At 39.1% G+C, this 26,539-nt stretch overlaps 1 protein-coding gene across 5 annotated transcripts in view; it reads left to right on the forward strand.

Moving 5' to 3' along the window:
* The window catches only part of EYA2 (EYA transcriptional coactivator and phosphatase 2), a 231,317-nt gene that overhangs the window by 190,743 nt on the left and 14,035 nt on the right, over positions 1-26,539 (forward strand). For all 5 annotated transcript variants that reach the window (XM_074288542.1, XM_074288543.1, XM_074288544.1 and 2 more), the window contains exons 10-13: positions 1,137-1,226; positions 17,488-17,546; positions 22,667-22,827; positions 26,126-26,240. In XM_074288542.1, coding sequence (XP_074144643.1) covers positions 1,137-1,226; positions 17,488-17,546; positions 22,667-22,827; positions 26,126-26,240 — 425 coding nt within the window. The remainder of the gene's footprint in view (positions 1-1,136; positions 1,227-17,487; positions 17,547-22,666; positions 22,828-26,125; positions 26,241-26,539) is intronic.

Consider the following 26,539-nt stretch of genomic DNA (forward strand, 5'->3'; position numbering starts at 1 on the left):
TTAAACCTCAGTTCCCTCATCTGTAAAAAACAAATAAATAAAAAGAGGAGGTTGAATTTAAACCCTTTCAGCTCTAAATATTTGATCATCTGACCTTAAGATATAAAGAATGACAAGAGGTTGTGGGAAGGGTTGGTTAAAAGGGCTTTCTTTCATGAAACTTCTTTGACTGCTTCATTCTTGGGAGCAAGTAAGAAGCCAAGAGCAAAGAGGGTGAAAAGAAAGGGTGAACATGTGCAAAAATGTTTGTAGCAGCCTTTTATGTGGTGGCAAGGAATTGAAAACTGAGTAGGTACCCATCAGTTGGGGAATGGCTAAGTAAGTTATTGTATATTAATATTATGGAATATTATTGTTTTATAAGAAACGATCAACATGATGATGTCAGAAAGGCCTGAAGAGATTTATATAAACTGATGTTAAGTGAAGTGAGTAGAACCAGAAAAACATTGTAGTCAACAACAAGAAGATTGTGTAATGCTCAACTGTGATGGATGTGGCTCTTTTCAACAGTGTGGTAACTTAATTCCAAAAGACTTGTGACGAGAGCTATCTGCATCCAGAAAAAGGACTAATAGGGACTGAATGTGAATCACAACATAAGTACTTTTTTTTTGTTGTTTGCTTGTCTTTTTTTTTTCTCATTTTTTCTTTTTTGATCTGATTTTTCTTGTGCAACATGATAAATGTGGAATTATATTTAGAAGAATTGCACATGCTTAACCTATATTGGATTACTTGCTGTCTAGGAGAGGGAGATTGGGGGAGGGAGAAAAAATTGATGCATGAGGTTTTGCAGGAGTGAATGTTGAAAGCTATTTTATATATATAACAATGTTATATTTTATATACAGCTATTATATGTAATAGCAAATGAAAAGCTATTATTTTTTCAAATAAGGAAGTGAAAACAAAAAAAGGGAGGGGAAAGAACAGTTCTGAGACATTGGAACTTGTACAATATTATCACTCTGATCCTGACAGGAAGCAGGTTTAGGCTATGCTTGAATCGTGCAGATTAAGAGAAACCACAAATGAGCTTTCAGAAGGGAATGAGGGAGAGGAAAAGATTCAGATCGTTGAAGGCTCCACCTGTGTATTATATGTGTTTCTCCACCCCTCCTTCTGTCTAATAGGATACCACCACTTCAGTGAGGATCGGCCTGATGATGGAAGAGATGATCTTCAACCTTGCAGACACACATCTGTTTTTTAATGACCTGGAGGTTGGTAGCTGCTTATTCTATTTAATATTTGGATATTTAATCACCTGCATCTGGTTTGGGAAAAGATGCTGCTTTTGGGGGGCCTGAAACTTTTCCAGCGACCCCCAAGAAGACACTTAATGACAGCCAGCTATGGCTTATTGGAAACACACTTTGCCAGATTATCTCCCGGACTTCCTCGTTCCATTAATGGCTCTCTCCGGTGTGCAAGGCATCAATGTCAATGGGCAGTCTAGCTAATCTAATAATAGCAACATAGCTCTTCCTCCTGAAATTTGCTGTTTAATAAGTTTATTAAACTAAATTAGTGCAGATCCTCCCAGATCAGAAATAATTAGCTGTGGGGCCAGGATGGAAGCTTTTAAAAACAAGTCTTCATTATTGTCTACAACATGTTCTATAGGCAGGAACAAGGAACAAAAAGAGAAAAATATTCACTTAATGTATTAGTCTTATAGTCTGTCTGACCCCTGAGAAATGTTATGGGGTAATAGAGAAAAAAGGAAAAGAGGGTTTTTAAATAAAGGTGGGATAACACCCAGTAAAAATCTTAAGTTTTTGTGAGGCATATGGATCTCAAGATAATAGTTCCAGATTTGAAAGGTATGTCAGAAGCCATCTAGTTTAATCTCCTTATTTTAGGAATACTGAGACCCAGGAAGTATAAATGACTTACCCAAGATCCCAGAAGTAATATCACTGAATTATTATATGAGATGGTTAAAATAAGACAGACAGACTGACTGACTTTTATTTGCATTTGCATGGCACTTTATATTTAGAAAGTATTTTTATCTTATTTGATTCTCACAATTGCCATGTGAAGCATACACCAATGCTATTATAATAGGATTTAAATTATTTGTCTAATAAATATTGAAAACAGAATTCGAACCTTGGTCTTTTCTGACTCTAAGTCCAAGGGGTTTCCTGTTACAATGAACAGCATAGGAAGCATATGATTAATTTCTTCATTCAATAAATACTTATTAAGTCCCTATTCCATGCAGGTCCTTTGTATGTTCAGTGTTCCAGGGTAACCAAAAATGAATGCTATTACTCCTTGATAATTTGTATTCTGTTAGAAAAGGTAAGACAAAGGTCCCATTAGTGACCAGTCGAGCTGAAGAAAAAGCAATAAGGGCTTAAAAGGAATCAAAAATCCTGAATTCAAATCCTCCCTCAGGTACTTACTAGCTTTATGATTTAGGACATCTTCTCAGATCTCAATGAATAATAATTTTCATAGTCACCAGGGGGCTTGTTGTAGGAGGAAAGCATGAGGCAAAGGGAAGAACTATCTGTAATTACAGTATTACAGTTTTCTTTCAAATGCCTGTGAAGAAGGAAAAACTTTGTTTTTAAAAGAAAAAGATGGCAGAAACAGAGAGGGAGGGTACAGTCAGCTTGCACTTGGGGCTATACATTATGGATATTAGGGGGAGATAGCTTTAACTTGTGCAGTATCTCCTACCCAGGAAGGTGAGAAGCTAAGGAATATCTATCTAAGCCTGGTTCTGGACAGAAAAGTTTCCCCTGACACCAGTAAAGTGTGGAAATTGGTGACTTTTCAGGTTGGCCTGTAAACTACAAGTTACAAATATGGAAAAGCTTATCTGTGGTCATGAGAGATGAGAAGAAGTTCTTCATTCTTGGGACAAATCATATGAGCCTGGAGCTCAGTGGGTGCCCATTTTGAATAGACACTATAGCAGATGCCAGAAACAAAATGAAAAGAATGGTTCCCACCTCTCTGCCATGACCTCTGACCTCAAGGCAAAGAGAAGCTTCTTCAGTTCATATTTGTGCTGGTCTGAACCAACAACCTAACCTGCTTTGAAAATGGACAATTAAAAAAACTGACCTTCAATTCTGCCAACTAACAGGCTGGGCAACTTTGGTTAAGTTGCTTCAATCCTCATTTAGAAAATGGGGATAATAATCCTGATAATATATACCTTAAATTTTCAGTGTAAGGATTGAATAAAATAATGTATAGGAAGCATTCTATAAATTTGAAAATCTCTGCAAATGGCAAACTGCTGATAACTATAATTATACTTGTAGTATACTATATTATTACCATATTGTTGTTAATAACAGTGACATTTATATAGCAATTTAAGCTTTGCAAAGTGTTATTATATACATTATCATACTGGAACCTCACAATCCTTTATCCCTCTTTTACATATATGAAACCTGAGATCAGACAGATTAAGTACTTTGCCCAGCATCACACAACTAGGAAGTGTTAAAAGCATCCAGTAGTCTAACTACTATACTAATAAGCATTCAATCAATCAAGAAACATTTATTAATCACCCATTGTATGCTAGGCCTTATACTAGATACTAAGGAGCTATAAAGATAAAAAAATGAAATTATCCCTTGATCCCAAGGAGAAAATGGGGAAAACAGTATCTACGCACATAAACAGATGTAACATACATATAAAGAAAATGAAAGATAATTTCAGGAAGAAGCACTGGCACCTAACAACACCAAGAAAGTATTTCTGGGTGAGGTATCTCTTGTGCTGGGCCTTGAAGAAAGATACGGATTCTCACCTGAAGTCCTCCTCTGATGCCTTGTTGTGGCTTTAGAGGTGACCTTGACTTCTTGCAGGCTATATCAGCAAAGAAGCAAGTTGCACAGGCTCAAACAAGCTGGGGAGATTTTGGCTGCAGGCCAAGCAGCAGACTTTCTATCAATCTTCTAGGCACTAGTCTAACTAAATGCAAAGAGGGGCATCACTAGAAAGTCGACTACAGCGGTCCTCAAAGACCTTGGAAAGATTGCCACCAGAGTCAGTGAAGACATACCTATTAAATCCTTGATCTTTTTGGAGTTTAGAGGTAAACAGAGAGCTGGGACCATTAAGTACAAGTAGTCACAGGAGGGACTTTGTAATTCCTCTTTAGAATGAATTCAAACACCTTCTTTAAAAGGTCCATATTGGCTATTGGTATTGTGCTGTGAAGGTTGTTTGTTTTTATTTTCTGAACTTTAAAAAAAATGTCCCCACTGCCAACAAGCCCTAGGGGCATCTACACAGAATTGAAACCGCATAATGTTATTTAAAAGTTAAAACATACACAACCAAAAACACATTTTTTTTAAGGCCCAGCAATCCACAACGAGCGCCATGTAGCCCCTCTGGAATTCAGACGGGAGCCACATGTAGCTTCTCCTTGCACACTAGCCTGGTTAGAGAGATTTAAATCAAGACCATACTCATGGGTATGGATGGGGCTGATAGTAGTGTTGTATGATGGAGGAGGGGACTGAATTGAAAAGTCAGGAGGCCCAAGGTCTAGGCTAGGATCTGCCACTAACACTATATGGGTAAACCACTTCTCTTCCATGGACAGACAGACAGACAGACAAATAAATAAATAAATAAATGAGGTGATTGAATCAAATGACCTTTGAAGTCTCTTTCAGCTCTGATCTAGGCAGCTAGTTTGGGGGATCTCACTAAGCTCCATCTCTGTGTAAAACACAGCCACAAAAGATAGTCAACAGCATTTATTAAGCACTTACTGTGTGCTAGGCACAGTACTAAACCATAAGAATTCATGCCTCCAACCTGGAAGTCAGAAATCAAGGGATAGAAAGAAGGAAGAAGGAAAGATGTTCTGAAAAGAACATTCTGCCCCAATAAGATGGCAATTGTTCTAAGAAATTTGGGGGGGAGGAGTGGAGAGCTGAGGATTGACAGATTAGGAGAGGGGAAAGGAAGCTGAAGGTAATGGTATCAGTGAGTTGAAGAGAGGGAGATGAAGTGGAGAGAGAAAGAAACAAGCAACAAGTCTGATAGTATGGCAAAAGCAAGAGCTTGCCCTCCTGCTGCTTACATCCTGGGACAGACTCTGCCCAAGTTAAGACCCCAACAACTGGCAACGTCCCCTTTCTCTTTCTGCCTGGTGAGGCAGTTAGTTTCTCCAGACTTTGAAAGAATGGTGTCTGTTTCATTTTTGGCTACTCAGTTTGGGAACAAAGAAGTGACAGAAAAGATAAAGGAATTTAACCTTCAAATCATTGTTTTGGCTCAACTGTTAAGAGACTGGATGTCCCTGGTACAGAAGAAAAGTGAAAATCACTTTTAAGAATATCACTTTTTTTTTTAGCTGGCAGACTGATTGATTTCAGTTCATTCCTTTCTGTACTCGGGCGTCCCATTGCCTTCTCCCTCATGGCATAGAGGTGACCCGGGCTCTGGCAAGTCTTAGACGGCCAGAAAGAAGATCCTTGAGGCTCTGCTGCTTGAGTGAAGGGAGTTTCACTGGCACAGGTCTGGCCACCACGGAATGAAACATTCTCTATAGCATTTTCCAACAGCTTCCTGCTGACACTTAGGGGAGCTTTGCTCTGCCGTGTTACAGGGGGATTCTTCAGTGATACCCAGACTAGGAATTCTTAACCTGGAATCTCTGAACTTTTATTTTAATATCTTAATATTTTGATAAATCTATTTAAACATAAACTTGACTTCCTTGACAATTTTATGTATTTTATTTTATGCATTTAAAAACATTAATCTAAGAAGCACCAGACCAATAAAGGGCGTATTCCTGCCCTAAGATTGGGTGCATCAGAACAAGTTCGCTGAAACTAGACTAGAAGAGATTGTTAAAGCTGGATGGGACCCTAGTCAGCCAATCGTCCACTCTCTATCGCTTCCATTTTAAAGATGGAAAAACTGAGACTGGGATTTCACCTAGCCAGTAATGGATAGAGCCAAAACTAAAATCTATGTTCTGAATGGCAGTTGAATACGCCTATCATACACCTCTGATTAGAATTCAGAAGCTACACCTCCTAGGTCCACAATGTCTTCTTTGGACCCTGTTGTGTCTAGAAAATGTAACCACCTTCTAGGAAACCCTGTGACCCCTAGCAAGCCCCATTAGAAATTGGAAACAACTTCATTAGAATATCTTTAAAAAAAAAAAAAAAACTAGTAGGACAAAGTTTGTTTCTACAAGTGGAGAAACCAGAGCCCTTGGCAGCTGGGAAATGTCTCCAGATTCAGCAGAGCATTTTGTCTTCTTGGTAGAGCAGTTTTTTGTGTTTCATTAGCTACGGGAAGAAAGACAAGCCTGGGCTGATTTCCTTTCTGAACTTCTCTGATGAGAGAGACAGTAGCACCATCAAGTGGTACAGTAACTGTATCCAGAGCAGGCTGAGCGATGGATGATTCCCAGAGTCGGAGTGAGTGAGGCAGAGGAAGGAGCGGCAGGTTTGGAATCAGAACCTCGGTTCAGATTCTGCTTTTAAGTACCTGTGTGACCTCAGGCAATTGACTTGGCCTCCCTGATTCCTCAGAATCTTCTTCTGTAAACTGAGCAGTGTTTGAGCAGTATTTTAACTAGACTCTAACATCCCTTCCAAATCTAAGCCTATGAGCCTCTGAATAGAATGAAAAGAAAAAACAAGAGAAATGATTTCCGTTCCCACTCCCACCATTAATAAATACACTGTGTGACCCTAAGTAATTAACTTCCATCAGCTTCCTCATCCACAAAATGGCCAGTTAAGTAGGACAGGCAGACCAAAGTAATTCTTAGTAAGATCTTAACACTGTAGCATTCCAAGACAGCTTGAGTCTCTGTGGGGAGCTGGGTGGGGGAGGAAGCAGGTTCTTTGTTTAGATACAAAAGTATCCTGCAGATCAAAAAACCTACATTGAGTCAGGAAGAGAAATTAGGCTGTGATGAGAAAACTGGAAGAGAATCTCTGGTTTGGGAATACTAATGATCAGTTTGTGTGACCACCGCTGCTTTCTGAAGGTCCACAGTGCAAGCCTGCGGTTGAATTAGTATACATGCTCTGCCATCAGATGGATCTTCTCTGCTGGTGCAAACAACCCTTATTGGTATGTTTTTAAAGAAAACAAGTCTTGTAGATGGCATGTGCTAGGATCCTAGAGAGACTAGCGGGGGAAAGTGGAAGATGAGTGACCCCGTGTTCAGTCCTCAACTTTCAAGCTGTAATCTAGAAGCGGGGAGGCCAATAGGGTGAAAAATTCATGATCACAGGGCTGGAAGGCACCTTAAAAGGCACATAGCCCTAACTACTCCTTGTATAGATGAGAGCACCAGAGCCAGAGAAGAAAGGATGGGATTGTCTAGAGTCACAGAGAGAGCAAACTGCAAAATCTTTGACTCTGGATCATGTCTTTTCTTCCTTCTGCCTTATAGTCAGAGCCTAGGAGAAATTAGCTCATCAACAAAGGCACAGAGATGAGGACTCTCAGACCCTCGTCACCCTGAGGGTGAGCGATTTGCCTCTCTGGCCCTACTCTGTTCCAGTCCCTGTTTCCCTGACTTAAGATTTAGCAGACTGGTTTTTGTTTTTTGTTTTTTTGCATTCCTACTTTTGGTTTGGGAACCCATTCCTGACCTATGTCTTTGACCCCAAATCCTGTTCACCTAGAAGTGGTTTCCTCTCTGAACCCCACCCTGCTCACCTGATTAATTTGTTCTTAAAACTACAGACGTAAATGCAAACCTAAAGAAAACCATCATTTCTCTTCCATTTATACTAAAACAAACAAACCAAAAAACCCTCACCAGTGGTTTAGTGTATACATATTGTCTTTAAATGCCTCCAGACACTAACTGTCCTCTTGGCTCCCTGATTTGCCTGAGTGTTTTTGACTCAGACTTGTTTTTAATCCTTAGTTCTGATTCACTAAACCAAAGCAGCTGAATCATGTCACCTGATAGGAATAAAGGACAAATATTTAGAAAAGACTTCATAATACCTTAAAAAGGTGACTCTTGTGAATTAAAATGCTGACAAAAAAAATCTAAGTATTTAAGATCTGAGGGGACATGCTTAATGGAATGTTTGGAGCTAATGGGGTTAGTCAGAAAAAGCTTCGTGAGGGAATGAGGTTTAAGCTGAAATCTGAAGTGGCAGTTTGGCCAGACAAAACTGAACAGGACAGATAAGTGAACCTTCAGCTTTTTGGCCAGTGAGATTAGGGGACACATTCAGAAGAGGCCAAGTTGCCCATACTTGCTGAAGTACGCCATATCTATCTGGGAGGAAAGATGGTATGGGAAGGAAGGTGACTGACTGCGCCAGGTTGCTTCTGAAATCAGATAAGGACACAGCTGTTTTCCTGATGCTGGATCTTGCTGCTAAATGTCTAATTTTCAGTTTGTAGGAGTTATTGGAGAGTATAATATTTCACACATGTCAGTGTTGGTCTGCTTACAAAGAGCTTCTGCCTGGCTGGCAATTTATCCAGGGGTAGGTGAAGCATCTTTATCGTTCTTCAGAAAAGTTAAACATTTTGACAGTGCAAAAAAGTGCTAGCATTTTCTTTTTAGGTAATGTGTTATCCTATTAATGTAGAGGAAGCACTCAACAAACTCATTTGAAAAATGTATCTCATAGGAAAAATGAAGGCAGACTGGCTTGCCCAGACCCTGAAGGGAGTCATTTTCCAGAAGCAGATTTGTCAACAACATCTTTTATTTTTCTTTAGTGATAGTAGTCAAGCCGGGAGCAAAAGATAGCAGAATTAATGGCCTCAAGTGGCTACTCAGGAAAGAATTGGCACCTGCTCAGCCACAACTTTGACATTTTGATCTGCAGCCAAAGATTTGGCAGGTAGCAAATGGCAGGATTACTGTTGTCAGTTGATTACAGATCAGGTGGAAACACCATTAGAAGATAGTCCCAAGTACCTTTGGGAACCTCTTGACTGTTGTTCTACAGATATACAATTTGAGTTCCTCTTGAGCTAGACATTTCCCTTTTGTGTGCTTAAGTTTCCTGTTCTATGAAATTAAGGGGATGAATTATATGTTCTGTTAGGTCTCTTCTGCTCTAAAATGCTAAGACCCTGCCACACAGAGACATTCTGATTTTAGGATCAAAAGATGTAGAGATGGAAGAGACCCTAGAGATTATCCAATGTAAGCCCCTCACGTTACCCACAAACCTTTCTTATCCTTAGACAAGACACATGATTTCCCTAAGACTACCTAGCACATCTGTGATAGCATTCATTCAAACTAGGTCTTCTGACATTAAACTGTACTATGTGGTATCCTGGAAATATCCATGAAGTTTGGAGCATGCCACTTATTTTCCACTAATAAAAGTTATCCTCTATCTAACAGAAGTAGAACCACTCACAGATTTCCCCCCAAATAATCACTCGGACATTTAGTGAGCTTCTTCTGTGTGTTCACTCTAGGACCAGTAAGTGGGGGAGAGGCAAGAGTATGATAATAGCTTCAAGGTTCATAAAGTGTATTTACACAGCTCATTTGATTCTTACAACTGTCCTAAGAGGCAGATAGTACAAATATTATTGTCCGCATTTCAGATGAGGAAACTGGCTTTAAAAGATTAATATGATTTTCCCAAGTCATGTGACTAAATACTAATAGCAAGCCCAACACATCACACATGCCCTAGAAGAGTTTGCATTCTAGTTAGAGAAACAAGACTGACACATGTAGAATACCTAAAAGTACAGAATTGTATACAGGTAAGTATAAGTCTAAAAGTAGCTTGTAATGGATTGTAAGTTGCTGACGAGTTTAGAGAAAAGAAAATAATAGCCTGGAACTGAAAGAATTGTTGAAGGCAATAGGACTTGGGGAAATTATTCCAAAAACCTTTTCCCTGGCCATGACTTCCCTATATGTATTGTTTCCCTCATTTGAAGATAAGCTCATTGAAAATGGAGACACTCCCTATTTTACAAATGTACAGTTTCTGGCACATCTTAATGGCTTAATAAATGATTTTCATCATTCAAAAAATATTGGTCAGAGACTTAACTAAGCAAAGTTATCCCAAGGAAATGTAAAGATGAAAATGAAAAGAAGACAAGCAAAAATGGAAAAGATCTGCAAAAGATTCTCATAATGAACTGCTTTAATTCACAAAAGTATGAATGCCCCACTTAGATCCTGACAGCACAGTCTAAGAGAGAGAAAGTAGAAATGACAATAATGAAAACAAAGATGGGAGAAGCAGCCTGATTGGACCAAATGTAAATAAAAACCTGGGCTGGAGATGGCACAGTGGTGAAGACATTGAGAGATAGTTCGCAAAGTATTAAAGGAAAGAATAGATAGATGCCAAATGTGTAGAGGGAAACATCTCAGACCTTATGGGGAAAAAAAATAGAAAACATTAATAAACTAATCTTTATGCTTGGCTTTCTTTTTCTATAGCAGCATGAGCAAATGCACAGAAACAAACATGAACATGGAACATTCATGAGACGAGATAATAATCATTGATATTTATGCAGTACAGTGTTCTGTACAAAGGAGACTATATACCTTATTTCCTTTGAGTATAACAATAATACTGTGAGGTATGTACTAAAGGTTTTATGAGTTCCATTTGGCAGATTAAGAAATTCTGAGACTCTCTATATCTAATTTGAGTAGTCATATTACAAATAAGTGTGAAAAGTGAAAGTCTTCCAGACTCCAAGTCCAACATTGTATCTTTTATATTGGGAGCAGCTGGATGGCAGAGTAGATAGAGCACCAAACCTGGAATCAGGAAGACCTGAATTCAAATCCAACCTTATTTGCTTATGAGCTTTGTGACCCTGGGATAGTCTCTTAACTGCTATCTGCCTCCGTTTTCTCATATGTGAAATGGGAATAATGATAACAACAGCATGGTTATGAGCATCAAAGGAAATCATATTTGTAAAGTGTTTATCACAGTATCTGGCACATAGTAGACACTACCTAAATGTTAGCTATGATTAGTTAATATTGTAATATGCTGGCCAAACCAGAATGGCTAGAATGCATTCGGGAAAAGATCTTTTGAAATCAATTCACTCATTCCTCTATCTAGGCAAAAGGTTGGGTTTTTTTTTTTTTTTTTTGAACCAAGAATAATGCTTTGAAGAATTGGATGAAAAGTCATGAACTTCTCTAGATCTTATACGTTCTTAAATTTATAACTGCATAACTTCTTAAGTAAGAGAAATCCTTTGCTTTGCCATTGGTCTTTTATTATTTTTGGAGGGGGGAGAGACTTCTTAAGTGTTTTTATTTTCAACATGCTTGATGGAAAGGAAGGAAGGAAGAATTAAAAAATGTTTTTCTTTATCAGTTCTCTTGAATCATGGTTGATCACAGTATTGATTATATCTAATCTTTCAGAATTGTTCATTTTTACAGTATTGATATTATAGTATAAAATATTCTTCTAGTTCTGATTCACCCTGAATCAGTTTACAAGTCTTACAAATCTCTCTCAACTGTCTTTTTCTCTTTTCTTGTAGCACAACACGAAGCCATCATTCTTAAGCAGCTTGCAATCTATTTTTTATCATCGGAGCTCATGAATGTGACCCTACTATAGAAAACTATGATAAATTAAGCATCTCATAGAGGGCTGGTCATTTCATGGTATAGCAAGATAGAGAAACCAACAGATATAATCTTCCTCTAAAAGAACCATGTGAACTAAAGTATAGCAAAAAAGTATCAGAAGTTGAAAATCTGAATTGCCAGCTTTGTTTGCCTAGTCTTTCTGCTGTATCCCCTCATGGTATTAGTGCCCCATATTCAGTGGGAACTGTTGCTGCTACTCATGGCCAAGAGAAATCCACTGGGGATGAATCATAGTATTGTAAACTTGGACTTGAAAGGAACTTCAGAGGTCATCTTTCTGGAGCCTCTTGTTTTAAAAATGAATAAACTGAGGTCCAAGGAGATTTGAATGACTTGCTTAACATATGCAAGGTAATAATCATCAGAAATAGGACCCAAGTGTTCTGACTTAAGAAGCCAATGTTCTTTCTACTGTGATATAATACATACTTCCACGAGGACACTAACACCTAACAAATGTCACATTGGATCATACCCATCATTTTCTCACCAAAGAACATTCTGTGGAGGACAGGAATAGCCTCCATAATGTGAGCCCAAAGGCTGTAACTCCCAACTTACCTCACCCTGTCATCCGCTAAACTAAACTAATTTCTTTTTGAACTTGTTTCATCTAGGTCACCTCTTCAAATTAATTCTACAAAATTGCTACCTCCTATAGTAATATATATATATATATACATATATATATAATATATAGAAATATATATGATCTATATAGTAATATAATATATATTTTTTCTTTATTTCCAAAGTGTATTTTTCAAGATTCAAGGAGAACCTCCTCCAGTATGTCTTATCTTCAAGGATTTGGTGACTCAATCACTGATTATCTCCATCCCATTCATGACTCTATGCACTTTGAAACTTTGATCATTTCATTTGATTTTCATCTTCTCATTTCTTTCTAGTTCAAAATCCTATGACCCCACATCACCTGAACAGGAAGTGACTTCCTCAAAGCCAGTGATGTCAAACTCAAACAGAAGCAAGGGCTACTAAACCATACATAATTGTCTCTATGGGCCACATATTGACTTCGAAGACCACATAATAATGTTAGCCATATTCTATTGCATTTTATTTATTGTATTAAATATTTTACAAATACATTTTAATCTGGTTCTGAGTTTGATACCTTGGCTCTGAGCAAAGGCTCCCCTCTATCAGTAATGCCCTTTTTCTCCTGTTTACTTCTTCAAGTCTCATTTCCTCTGAAGTCTTTTCAAATACTTCCATGTATTCATCTCTCCTTTTTCTGGACATTTGTTTCATGTATGAACTCTTGTCTTCCTAATAAGATTGTCAGGACCTTGAAGGCAGATGTTATTCTTGTATCACCCACAGTTCAGATCTCATCATAGAATGTTGTGTTATCTTTTGAATGTTTGCTTCCAACTAAAATGTTTGGATCATGCCCACATGAACCAAAAGTATATCTTCATTTAACTAAAACACCATGGGATGATGGGAAAAGTATTAGATTTAGAGTTACAGGACTTCTTTCACAGTATTATACTTTATTTCACTCTTCAGTTTAAAGCAAACTAAGATTACTAGTTCTCTAAATTCAGTCTACACTGCTTTCCACTTCCATCCTTCAGCACAAACCTAGAAAGGACTTCTTCCTCACTTCTACTGTTCAGATCTCTTTTGTTCCTTCAAGAGGTTGAAGTACATGGATTCTAAGGTCCCTTTCTGTTCTCACGTTTCTGTTCTAAAGTCTCTTCCAGCTCTAATAATCTGTTTTTTAAGGTTCCTTCTAGCTATAATATTCTATAATGTCCCTTCCAGCTTTGGCATTCTATAATTCTGAGCCATGTTGACTGCTCAAGCAGAGAAGGAAAAAACACTCCAGGGTTATCTCTAAGAACATCAAGTTCAGCTTAAATGGACATTCTTCTGCATCTCTTCCTTCCCATTACCCCCTCAGTTTACTCAGGTCTCAAAAGCTAGTTTCTGTGAAAATGAAAAATCGGTCTGGTTTCCCAAGTAGTAAAACCCAGTCCTCCCACTTTTGCTTTGCCTAGCTTCTTGGGGTAGCTTAGTAGGTAATGTGATAGGGTCGGCCAGTGGACTATGAGGTAGTGTCTCACTAAGTGTCACGGTATTTTATTAAGTCAGAAATGTGATAGCTACTGTTGTCACACTTTAGCGCCCAGAACAATTCCCTCACAAATGAGAAAAACAGGTCTTCCACAGATGCCTTTCCCTTTACATCACACACGGCTCAGTATAGACGAAGCTAAGCAGGCTGGGACAATATTATCCCAGTGTGGCTTTCTAAGCTTGCAACTGCTATGGGGGAGTGTTTTTGTAATTTCAGACAGGGTGATGTGCTAAAGGGAAATCTGCTATTAATTTTATTTTCGGCAAAGCCAAGGTCTGTAAAATCAGTGTTGGTTTTAAAACACTATTTTCAATAACAGCATATAACAAGGGACCAGGACTCAACTTGCCACTGAAGTTTTCTGTGGATCAACAAAGGGCATTAGAGGAAATGCTGGGGGGGGGGTTCTATTTTGTCCCCTACCCCTAAAGGCTGGCCTGGGTCCAGCCTTGTTTCTGGCTTAGAAGTTGGAAGAGGGTGACCTGCTCACTGCGCAGGTGGGTTAGATGTCTCAACCTGTAATGTCAAGGGGATAGACCAGGATGGTAAGGGAGCTTAAATTCTTTAAGATGGGTTTGGGGAGAGGAGAAAAATTTGACCCCATCCAATACCATTTTGGTGTGGACTCAAACTGACCTATAATTCCACTGGTCACTCAAGGCCTCTTCTGGGATAAACAAGTAGAGCTGCTCTGAAATGGAACCCAAATTCCCCCCTTGTCCTGCATCCCCATCATGATGCATAGAGAGATTCTCATCAAAGGATTTTAGTGGTCACTAATGTTCAGAAAAGATAATAGGAATAAAGAGCTCTAGATTAGGAGTGTAGAGTTCTGTGGTTCTTGTTTCAACACCATGCAACTTTGGACAAATCATCTCATCTAGAAACTCCAATGTCACCCCCTTAGAGTATTGACCTAGATGGTCTCTAGGCTTCCTTCCCACTCAAAAGATGTAAAACTCCTGTTTTATTTTTTTAATTAAGTGTGACTTAAAAGTAACAAGTGGCTTTCCTAGGTAACTCGTTTTTGAAGACCATTTTACAAATGTGCTGAGTATTTTGTGCAGCCTGGTCAAAAGAATGCACAGGATGGTTACTATTCAGTAAGCTCCATTCAATTAAATGGCTGAGTTCTAATGTTATGGTTTTAAATTCAGTTTTATCCCTTTATAGTTAGTCATGTTTTGTACATATTGACAAAGTAGAGTAAGAGGGAAATTGTCCATTTAGTCTCTTTGAATGTAAGATTTTCATAATTTAATAAAAAAATCAGTAGTGTGAACTTTTTTCATAAGATACAGACTTTAGATTCAGAAGGGACGGTCATTTTACTTTTGAGGAAACTGAAACCCAAAGTTATTAAGTACTTTTCGCATACTAAGTTCATAGATAGCAGAGCCATAATTTGAATCTTTTGACTTTTGACTACTACAACTCTAAATTGTGAACTAAAAAAAAAGCTTTAAAATCCCTGAGAAAATAGATATTTTCATCAGACAGATGAAGGATGAAAGAAGGTGATGTCTAGAAATCTTTTTCTTTAAACATTTTCATCAAAAATCATAATGTCAACATGTCATAATGAAAGAGGAGAATAAGGTTTAGGGCTTTTTTGAGGTAAAAGCATTCTTTGAAAAAAGAAGGAATCTACAGATAAAATCTGGAGCATACGGTTGCTACATGTCTTGCTCATTCACTCAGTTACTGTTTCCACTATTTCTTCTTTCACTGAACATAACTAGTATTGATGAACTCAAGTGCAACATGGGGAACTGTGGTGTTCTGAAACCCAATTAGCCTAGGCCCAGAGTACGTTAGCAGTGTTTGGGTATGGTGCATGGGGAAGGTACAGCTGAGCAGGATAGGGACGGGAAGAACTTTGGGAATTTACCTGCAAGCACAATGTAGTGGAAAGAAAGTATCCTAGTCTTGGAGTCAAGAGATATGGGTTCTTTGCCCCAGTGCTGCCATTTTCTTGCCATGTGACCTGGGCCAAGTCACTAAACCATTGTTGAATTTCCATTGATTTCCTCATCTGTCATATATCCAGACTCATTACTTAATTCATGGGGTTGTTGTGAGCACCAAATAAGATAATTTGAGACCCTTAAAGCACTATAGACATGTGAATTATTATTAGTTAGTCCAGGTAAAACAGAGATTATCAATTTACTTCCCTTTTAGGTCTGTTTCTATGGTTATTTAATTTCCTAGAAGGGGCCAGATAACATGGAACACTTATAAAGGGTGCTGGATTTGGAGTCAGGATGTGGGTTCAAATTCTACCTCTTCTACTTTATTACTTTGGTGTGAATTTGTGTGATTCATTTGATTTATTTATTTGAAACTATATTGTGATATAGTTTGCTTCCATATAAAATGAGGAGATTGGATTAGATGATCTCTGGGATCTCTTCTGGGTTTAAAATCTATTCTCCTGTGATGCATCCTGCCCTGCAGCTTTATTAAAATGTCATACAGAATTGTTAGCACTACTGTCTATCTACCCAGGTTACTTAAACCTTCGGAAGCTAATACTTAATGTGCAACAAGAAAATGGTATTTACACACATATATTGTATCTAGGTTATACTGTAACACATGTAAAATGTATGGGATTGCCTGTCATGGGGGAGGGAGTGGAGGGAGGGAGGGGATAATTTGGAAAAATAAATTAAAATTAAAAAAATAAAATAAAATAAAATGTCATACAGAATTATACCTGGAACTCACAGAAATAATACTGTGACAATGAGATCACAAGCAATATGAAAAAGAGGGGAACAAGTGGGAAATACAAAGGAATATTGAAAATTTCAAATAAGGTCTTTTGAGAACTATCCAAAGAGACAATAGGATTCATCTATCTCATAGATGTTACTAGCATCAATGATGCCTTGGTGTAGTGGTGATTTATCCTCTTCTGCTAGAGCTGGGCTACATACCCCAGGTAAGTACTTCAGTGAATGAAACATGGTTCAGTGAGGAGAGTCTCCTGGTCTCCTCTTCTGTAAAGTAAGGGAACTGGACTAAAATGAATCCTAAAACTCCTTCTAACTCCATTGTTTCCATGATGTCTTGATTCATTCATGCATAAGGTCTTTTTCAACAAAGCTATTATTATAAAAGCTACTAGCAAGTGTATATGCTAACAAATATTCCAATTCCATAGAAAGTTATACTTAGATTAGCAAATGGTAATATAGACTAGTCAGCCTTCATTTCGCACCGGGAACAAAAAAGTCTGAGATTCCTTGCTTTAGAGTTCAAGGTGTTCCCCGCACCCCATTGCCCTCAAATTATGACATTCAGTTGCATTGCCAAGGACTCTTAAGGTCTACCATTCTTATTCTGCATGCATACTCGGCACTGCCAGTCTGTTGGACAGAGATGGAATGAATTTATTTTGGCTCCATCCTTTCTCCCTTTAGTCTTGGCTGGGGGATTGAGCCTGCTGTTTCCATGCCTCTCCTCCTACAGCACCATGTGGCTGTTATTCTGACTCTGACCATCCAGGCTTCTGCACAACAGACCTAGTCAGGTCCTGGTAACCTTGTTGTCTAAAGAAAAGAATGAAAATGCCAGTATCTTTCTTAATATCAGCTATTGGCACAGCTATGCTCATAAGAGCATAGGAAACCTGCTCCCAACAATTATCTCAAATTAAAAAGTGATGTTTCTTGTTTCCTTTTTTCCTACCACTCTCCCCATCCCTTTTCTCTCTTCTCTTTGGCCAAATGCTTCTCAGGACTGTGACCAGATCCATGTTGATGATGTCTCGTCGGATGACAATGGCCAGGATTTGAGGTGGGGAATCTGAGGGGAAAGATCCCTCCTCCCTTCCCCACTCCCTCTTAATTGTGCACCTTGCTCCTGAAAGGCAATAAGGACAGTAATCTGGAAATGTGTTATTTTGTGATCGTACAGAAAATAATAGGGCTTCTGCCTCATCTAGCTTTGAAATCAGGAGGACTGTTACTGGCCCTCTCCTCCCCATAACTACTACTTGACATTACTTTTGTACTTCAGTTTAGTTAGTCAACAGATGTCAATTAAGCACCTAGTGGGTGCTAAATATTATTCTAAATGCTGGGGATACAAAGGAAGACAAAAGACAGTCCCTACTTTTAAGAAGCACATAGTTGAATGGAGGAGACAACATGTATGCAACTGTGTACTAACAAGGTACATATAGGATAAATTGGAGATAATCAAAAAAGGGAAAACACTAGAATTAAAGTAGATTAGGAGCGGCTTCTTTCAGATGCTGTGAATTTGGGTGAGGCTTAGAGGGAGCCAAGGAAACCAGGAAGGGAAGATAAGGAGGGAAAGAATTCCAGGGAGAGGAGAGAGCCATAGAAAATGCCCAGAATGGAGAGAGTATCTTGAAAAAGGAATTGCAACGAGGTCCATGTCCCTGGGTCATAGAGCATTGGATGATCAAACCAGTTAAAGGGACATTGAAATGTTGATTTAAAACCATAATAATAATAGTGACAAAAGTAACTCATATTTCCTTAAAGCATTACAGTCCTGTCAGTGCTTTCTTCATGACATCTCTTTGAGGAGGTAGTATAAAGTACTATCTTAATTTTATAGATAAGAATATATATATTTTTTTCCACTGAGGCAATTGCAGTTAAGTGACTTGCCCAGGGTCACAAGCTAGGCAATATTAAGTGTCTGAGGTCCGATATGAACTCAGGTCCTCCTGACTTCAGGGCTGGTGCTCTATACACTGAATCACCAGCGTAGATTAACTCTAAGACCTTTCCAAATCTATATCTATGCTCTTATGAATATAGCTAGTAAGTAGCAAAGCCATGATTAGAACCCAGGTTTCCTGATTCCAAATGTATTCTTCTGTATTATACTAACAGCTGCTTTGAGAAAATTAGTACTGCCCCAGTGAAGGGTTGTAGACAGGATGGCCTTGAGAACTCATTGGTTGCTATAGCTATCCTGACTTAACTTTATTGGTAGATTTTTACATTTCAAATTTAAAATCCCCAATACTATAAATGGATAAGAATGAAGCATTCTTCATTATCTTCACTAATGCCAACATCAGTTAGAATTGAACCAAAACTTTAAAGAGACAGTAAGCTCACAATCTGAATTTGGAATTTATTCAAAATCAGGAAGAGTTTGAAAATTATGATCTGCCAGCCAGATTCTTACCTACCTCTTTTGTGCACTCTCAAACTAATTTTGATTAGTTTCACTTATTTTCATTTCTAAATGTAATAAAACTTTATTTTGTAATATAAAAAAATTCTTAGCTCCCAAATCTCCATACAAAAGTAGGTCATAGTGTATAGACCTCTGTAAAAGAAATGGAAGAACTAGACTGCTGGGAAGCAAGTTGGAGAGAATTGTTTTTTTTGTTTTGTTTTGTTTTGTTTTTCTTAGAGCCACCACCAACTAAGAGATTCAAGATGCAGTCCATGCCTTAAATGTTTTCTTACACAAAGTAGATTTGGTCCCAAGCTGTTTAAGCATGGGAGAATTTCCTATATGATTAAATAGAGTTTAGTTCCAGATTGCTTCTCCCTACAGAATGCCATAGTAGAAATAACTTGTCAGGGAACTGGATTCTAATTCTATTTTCCCCTATTGTGTAACTTTGGATAAGTCACTCTCCCATTTTGAGCCCCAATTTCAACATATGTAACTTGAAGGAGTTATACTAGGTAATGAGGAAACCCTTTAAACCTTGGCAGTCAAGAATTTTATGATTTTCACCAAGAAAGCAAAGGAATGGGCACAGGGCCCTGTGAATCTTTGCAAAGGACCCCACATGTAGAAGTGATGCAAGGACTTACCAGCTAAAATTTAATCAACCCTTCAAATATTTATTCTCCAACACCAGTCTTTCCAAAATTAAGACCTGGCAAGAAATAAAGTCTGGTCACCATGCCAAAAGGACTGAGCAAGCCAATGACTTCCAAACTTGTAGAGTAAATAAAGAAACATTCATCCTTTCCATGCAGTCTCCTCATCTGTAAAATGGGGGTCATAATGCCTACTTTGTATGGGTTTGCCAGGACTGTTATAGACAAAGTACTTTTTAAGAAAAGCAAAGACTTGGCTTTGGAAGACTTGAGTTTAGGGCCTCATTCTGCCATGTAAACTTGGAAGAATCCCTTCTTTCTGAATCTGTTTCCTCTTCTGTAAAATGTGAGTAATACTCCAACAATCACCCACCTCATGGAGTTGTTCTGTGGAAATCACTTTGTAAATAGTAAAGCACCATAAAATGGGAGGAAGACTAGGAGCAACAGAAGTAGTCGTTGTTATTAGAAGCAGGTCTCAGACTAAAAACAATAACAACAATAGCAGTGGTTTTAAGTTTGCTAAGTGCTTTATTTGTACAGGATGTTCCAAAAATCTTTGGATGGCTTTAAGACCTAATAGCTTAGAACAGCCCTAAGGCTTTGGGTAATATCTGATTTGATCTCTAATGAATGATTTAGTTTAACACAGCCCTCTCTAAAGAACATAGCACAATTAATGACCCATTTCCCAATAAAATATAATTTGTTATTTATGAAATGCGCAGGACAATTCCCCCCACCCCAGTAATATTCTTTTCAATGTTTGAATCTCTTTCATTTAAGTAAGGGTTCCAAGAGTATGTATTATTTCATAAAATTTTATGATATTCTAGTTGCCACTCATCCCATCAATCTGATAATCTTGGCAACTGAGTGGATAGAGGGCTGAGCCTGTAATCAAGATCTGAATTTAAATACAACCTCAAACCATTACCATTGTCTGCTCCTAGGCAAGTCACTTAAACTCTGTTTGCCTCAGTTTCCTCATCTATAAAAAAAAAAAAAAAGCCCCAAACTCAGAATAAGAATATTTTTAAAGCGCTATTTTAAAATAATTTAATTATTTTTTATATTTTAATTAAATTTGATTAATTTTTAATATTTTTAAAAGCACAGTGCCTAGTTCATAATAAGACCTATATAAATATTACCTATTATTATTTACATTATTGCCATTATATTCAGCAGGATCTAATTATTCAGAGCCTCTAAGTTCCTTTCTTCTTAGATTAGGTTTTTTTGCTTTTGTTTTCACTTCTTAACCATTCTTACCTCAAGCTAAGAAAGGCAAAATTCCTTCTCCATCAATCTGGATCCTTTTAATGCTTCTGGTGGTTACGTGAAGATACTAGAAGTTATTAGTTAAACTAAGTTTTTGGAGTACCTGTGATTTAAACGAAGCGTATTCTTACGGTTCCCTTGTGGTTTGTAAGAATTAGGATTCTCCTCCTATTGTGAGAGATACCACAGGAGGATAGAGCAGGAGAGGGTAGGAGGAGGCATTGTCCTGACGGTCTAGTTAAGCCACCCTTACAGCGTTATTTAGTCATAAGTCATCACAGAGTTTAGTGGAGGGGAGGGAGAGAAACAACTCTTGCTTTACTTTTTTAAACTTATTTGACAACATAGTATGTGTAGTGTGGTGGGGAAATTGTTAGACCAAGAAGTAGAGGAGCTTTAATATTAGAACAGTTATAATTTTATTTCAATATAATTGGTTTTCCTTATAGTCTGATGCATTTTATAAATCAGACTGCCCGGGGTAGGGTGGTCCATGACACAAACACATAGAGCCCTTGACTAGATGGATCTCCTAGGTCCCCCTGATATTCTGTGACGGTAATGATCACAAAACAAAAACCATGACTTACCCTTACTCTGTGGAACTTTTCCTTCTGGATTTCACCATACCCACCTTTAATCTCCTTGACTTGGATTTTGCTGTAGTTTCAGAAACCCAAAGTTTGTATCCCCCCGCCCCCGCCCGGAGCAAAATCAGTGACTCTTTTAAAATATCCAGTTGTCATGCTCTGGACCTGAGGGGTCCTTACAGCAAGCTCATTGCTTCACCAGCCACATGTCAGCCCGTTCCCTGGCTCGTTAACATCCATCACCAAGCCTTCTTCCCAGAGCAAGCTCCAGCCAAGAGGTCTGTGCCTCTGTTCAGAGTAACACTAACCATGTGCCGGGAATGTTCGTAGGAGCATGCATGCTGCTTGCCAGCCAATGTCCGCCAATTTCACAGGAAAACCGATTTCATTGTTCACGCTCAATAAATTCATGATCGTCCTCTTGAGCAAGAAAGGAATTAAGCTGGGGAGGCTGTATCATGGTTCTGGGCCCCAAACCTATTACGCTCACATTATACCTTGGTGGGAGAATAAGGTGTGAAGGAAAGATTTTTTTTTGTCCCCTAGAGAATCAGGTACAATGAACATTTCCCTCTTTACAAAAATAAACCCAAGGGTATTGGAGAGAAGAAAAGAAGCTCCTTGCTTCTTGGGAAGAGTCTTCCCTTCTCCCTTCAGAGCTACAGCTGCAACTTAATTGTTATTTTCATTTTTCTTGCTTAATTTTTTTTTCCCCACTGAGGCTGGGGTTAAGTGACTTGCCCAGGGTCACACGGCTGGGAAGTGTTAAGTGTCTGAGACCAGATTTGAACTCTGGTCCTCCTGAATTCAAGGCTGATGCTCTATGCACTGCGCCCTCTAGCTAGAGCCCAATTCTTAACTTGGGATCCATGAATAGATTTTGCAAACTCCTAATTCCATAAATTTAAAAATGTAGATGAAAAAAAGAAATGAAAAAGACTTAGATGAGAAAAGAAAAAAATTACATCTATTTTCAGTAGCTTCTAACTAAAATTTAGTTTTTCCTTCAATAATTTAAAAATATAAAATCATTTATGCTGAGAAGGGGGGTTTACAGACTATCAGATTGCCAAGGAACTGGGGGCATGGTTCAGCTTTTTCAGACCTTTGGAGTCTATTCCTATTAATCTCCATCTTCACCTCCTTTCCACTTCTTTTTGCTCTCTCTCCCCTACTCTCATCTCCCCAGGCTCATGTGCTTTTCCCTTCCTCTCCACAGTACATATAACTTCTCAGCGGACGGTTTTCATAGTTCAGCGGCAGGGGCCAACCTGTGTCTGGGCTCTGGAGTTCATGGGGGAGTCGACTGGATGAGGAAGTTGGCATTCCGCTACCGACGAGTGAAGGAGATGTACAACACATACAAGAATAATGTTGGGGGTGAGTGAACCCGGGCTTAGAGGGAGGCTGTTTGCCTTGACAGAAAGCTGGAGGAGGAGACTCAATCCTATCTGTTCTTCCACTGACTCATATTGGGAGTCAGTCCACTCTTCTATTAAATGGGGAGAGATTGGCTATTGTGCTTTCCTTACAGTAAGACCAAAGGTATATGAAAATGCTGTCTTAAAAAGCTGAAAGTGCCAGAAGGATTTGTTGTTTATCATAAGAAAAGAGATGTTCCAGCTTTCCGTATTATTCATAAATTTGGCAAGTGTTCATTAAGCACTTACTGGGTTTAGAGCACTATGCTAGGTGCAGGGGAAAGACGGAGTTTGGATATGGGACTGTCCCAGTTCATAGGGAGCCTTTAGGCTAGGAGATTTAAGAGAGAGGGAGAGTCCCAACATCATCTACAGAACAGCTACCGAGAAATTAGGTGATGTTTAGGGATATTTTTGGCTGGAGACCTAGCTTAATATTATTACCTGTTTGGCTGATTTTAAACATCAAATGTTTAAGGAAGGAAACACCAAACTTTCCCAAAAGAAACCTGTCTTTCACCCGTCAAACACCTTTCTCTTCATGGTCTGGACCTTATATCCTCAGGCCAATCAAGTTCCCATCATGATCTTTCAGGCAAAAAATTAACCTGGCCCTCCTGTGGGGAGCTGGGAGAGACTGCAGGAAGGGAGGACTCCTTGTTCTATAATGACTCTAAATATGCACCTATCTCTCCTTACCAAAAGATGCTAACTGGTAAACTTGGACTTGAAATCAGTTACCTTCTCTACCTTCCCTCCCTCAGTTTCTTTATCTGATATGAAGACATTGAACTAGATGACCTCTAAGGATATTTCCAGTTCTCAAATCCCATGATCCAAGGAAGGAGACGTGAATAGTGGATTTTTCAGGATTAGCAATAGATCAGGGAGAGAAAATGGCGCCCCCTCCTCAGCCAGCCCTGACAAGACTGAATGGAGCCAGTTTTAGACACAAGAATCAAGTAACTAGATGTAGCTGCAGCTGGAATCATAGAACTTTTGCCAACCTTGGAGAATTCTTACCTTTGGCTGCAAGGCCAAGTTTTTAAAACACTCTCGCTTTATATTTTATCCATTCTGAGTCCTGAGAATTAGGAGGAACATTGACAGCTCAAGGATGTCCAGCTGAGGGCGGAGGGGACTTAGGACCATATCCTAGGAGGATTGCTTAAGATAGCAGAGTTTAGTGAAAAGCCCTTTGGATCTGCAATCAGAAGACCGGGATGAATCCCACCATGCTTGCATAAATCTTTTATCTTCTCAATTTCATTTTTCTCATTTATAAAACAATAACGACTAGCACTTAGATGATGCTTTAAAGTTTGTAAATCATATTATAAATATTATCTCTTACCTTTTCTTATCTCCACAATGACCCTGGCAGGTGTGGACAGTTATCATCCCCATTTTTACAGATAAGGCAAAATGAAACTAAGGGATTGCCAAAGCTACCTACACAGCTACTAAATGTCTGAGGTGGGATTTGAATTCTGGTTCTCTAACTCCAGTACTCTATTCACTGAGCTACCTAGCTGCCTCATCAAATTAGAGTATGGAACTAGATGATTTTTAGGGACTTTACCAAGAAAAATTCTGTGAACTAGGGCTGTGTACCCTCTACAAGAGAAGACTTAGGGCAAACCTTATCTCTGTCTTGCTGAATCTAAAAGCCAGGCTATATTGGGAAAGCAAGATTAGACCTGTCCTTTGGCTCCAGAGAGCAGGGTCAGTGAGGGGGTGGTGAATGTTCTAGCCAGTCAATCAATAAGCATCTATTATAACTTTCTGGCAATCAGAGATGTCTGCTAATGAAATGGATTTGTTCAGTGAGTTCCCAGTCTTTAATGGTGTTTAAGAAGAGGATGGATGAGGCTTTATACGCTATACTTTGAATAGGAAATACCAGATGACCTTTCAAGCTCCTTCCAACTCTGCTCTTATCCTGGTGAGGGATAGACTGGGAGAGTGGAGGAAGGATTCTGGAATTTGTTAGTTGCCATGAACTGTTTTACCTCGAACCACTGGGTCCTCCCAGGAGGTTCCCTAAGCTCCAGGAAATACCCTGGGCCTCTGTCAGCATCCCTTAATTTTCACATAAGCTGAGGGGAAATTACCAGAGGTGTCATTCTTGGGCCATGGGTATTGTTAACAACTGGTGGGATGCAGAGTTGAGCAGGCAGGCCTATGTTCTGGCCAGTGCGTCAGCAGTAAGGAGTGGGGTCAAGAGTAGGAGACAGCTCCTGGGGGTCACTGGGAGCCCCTGGGCAAGGCAGGCTGTTTTCATGCATCAGAAGGAGCAGACATCTGGGAAGAGAAAGGAAAGTGTGCCTGGTGTTGGAGGATAATAGAAGAGGCTTAAAAAACACACCTTTGGGAGGAAGTGATTCAGAGGTATGATGAAAGAAGAGAAGCAAAGGGCCAAGACAAGAAGCAGAAAGACTTGAGGGAACTTTAGATGGGTGGGTGGGTAGACAAGGAAACGGAGGCCTGAGAGCATGTCTGGAACAGTAGTGGCTCAAGTCATTATAACTTGTACTAAGTTTCTACTCTGTGTAAGAGCCTTGGAGTAGTTGCCTTAAGACAGCACAAAGGAAATTAAGTTCAAGATGGAGACATTATGGTGTGCTGGAAGCACTGGACCTGAGCTCAAAAGATCTGGCTTACTTAGGTGACTATGAGCTCTTCACCACTCACAAATTTAGCTCTTCAGGAAAAGGAAAGAGTAGGTAATCTGTAATGTTAACACAGCATGGCCCCTGCCCTGCAGGAGCTTAATCAGTCTAATTAAGTTTTGGAATAAGGAGAGGCTGGATTTTGTCCTAGCTCTACCATAAAATTCACGATGTGACCCTGAACAAAACCATTTTGCCTCTAGATCCTTAGTTTCCTCGTTTGTAAAAATTTGGGGGGAGAGGGAGATTTGGACTCTAAGGATACTTCTCACTCCAAAATCCCATGGCTCTGTAGAAAGATGGGATAGTTATGAGTCACAGTTATGAACAATGTCCATAAAACTGGAAGAGAAAGTAGCATCCTTGTCCCACTGGACTCCAATATGTGAGAATTAAGTTGGAGACAAAGTTGAGCATCCACAGGCAGAGGGATAGAATTTTAGCACTACAAAGCTGGAAGGAACGGGCTCATTTTTGTTTTATCTTCTCAGGGTCAGGCCAATCTGATTCCCCTTGTCCCCAGAACCTGGGGTTTCCCCAAAATGATTAATGACATCCATGCCTTTTTTTTTCCTTTGTCCCCAGGTTTGATAGGAGCTCCCAAGAGAGAAACTTGGCTGCAGCTAAGAGCAGAACTTGAGGCCTTGACAGATCTCTGGTTGACACATGCCCTCAAGGCATTGAATTTAATACATTCCCGGTAAGTACACTGGGAAAATGACTAGAGGGTTTCCTCTGTTCTTTATGCCTCCCAAATGTCCTCAGAGCAAAAGACAGTGGCTCCTGGATGAGAACTTGACCAGCTGAATGTATAAGAGGCTGGGAATAATGAGGTTTGGAGACATTCATTCTGAAAGAGTTGGCTTGGCTGCTGGGTAATTGACTTTCTTTGCCATCCTGTCAGCCAGTGAAGACAGATAAAAAGAGTATGTATCTTGTATGTACATATGCAATTGTGTGTTTGTGTACATGTGTATATACATACATGTGTGTGCAGAA

Source organism: Sminthopsis crassicaudata, chromosome 2 (assembly GCF_048593235.1).
Source record: "Sminthopsis crassicaudata isolate SCR6 chromosome 2, ASM4859323v1, whole genome shotgun sequence".
NCBI classification, from domain to species: domain Eukaryota; kingdom Metazoa; phylum Chordata; class Mammalia; order Dasyuromorphia; family Dasyuridae; genus Sminthopsis; species Sminthopsis crassicaudata.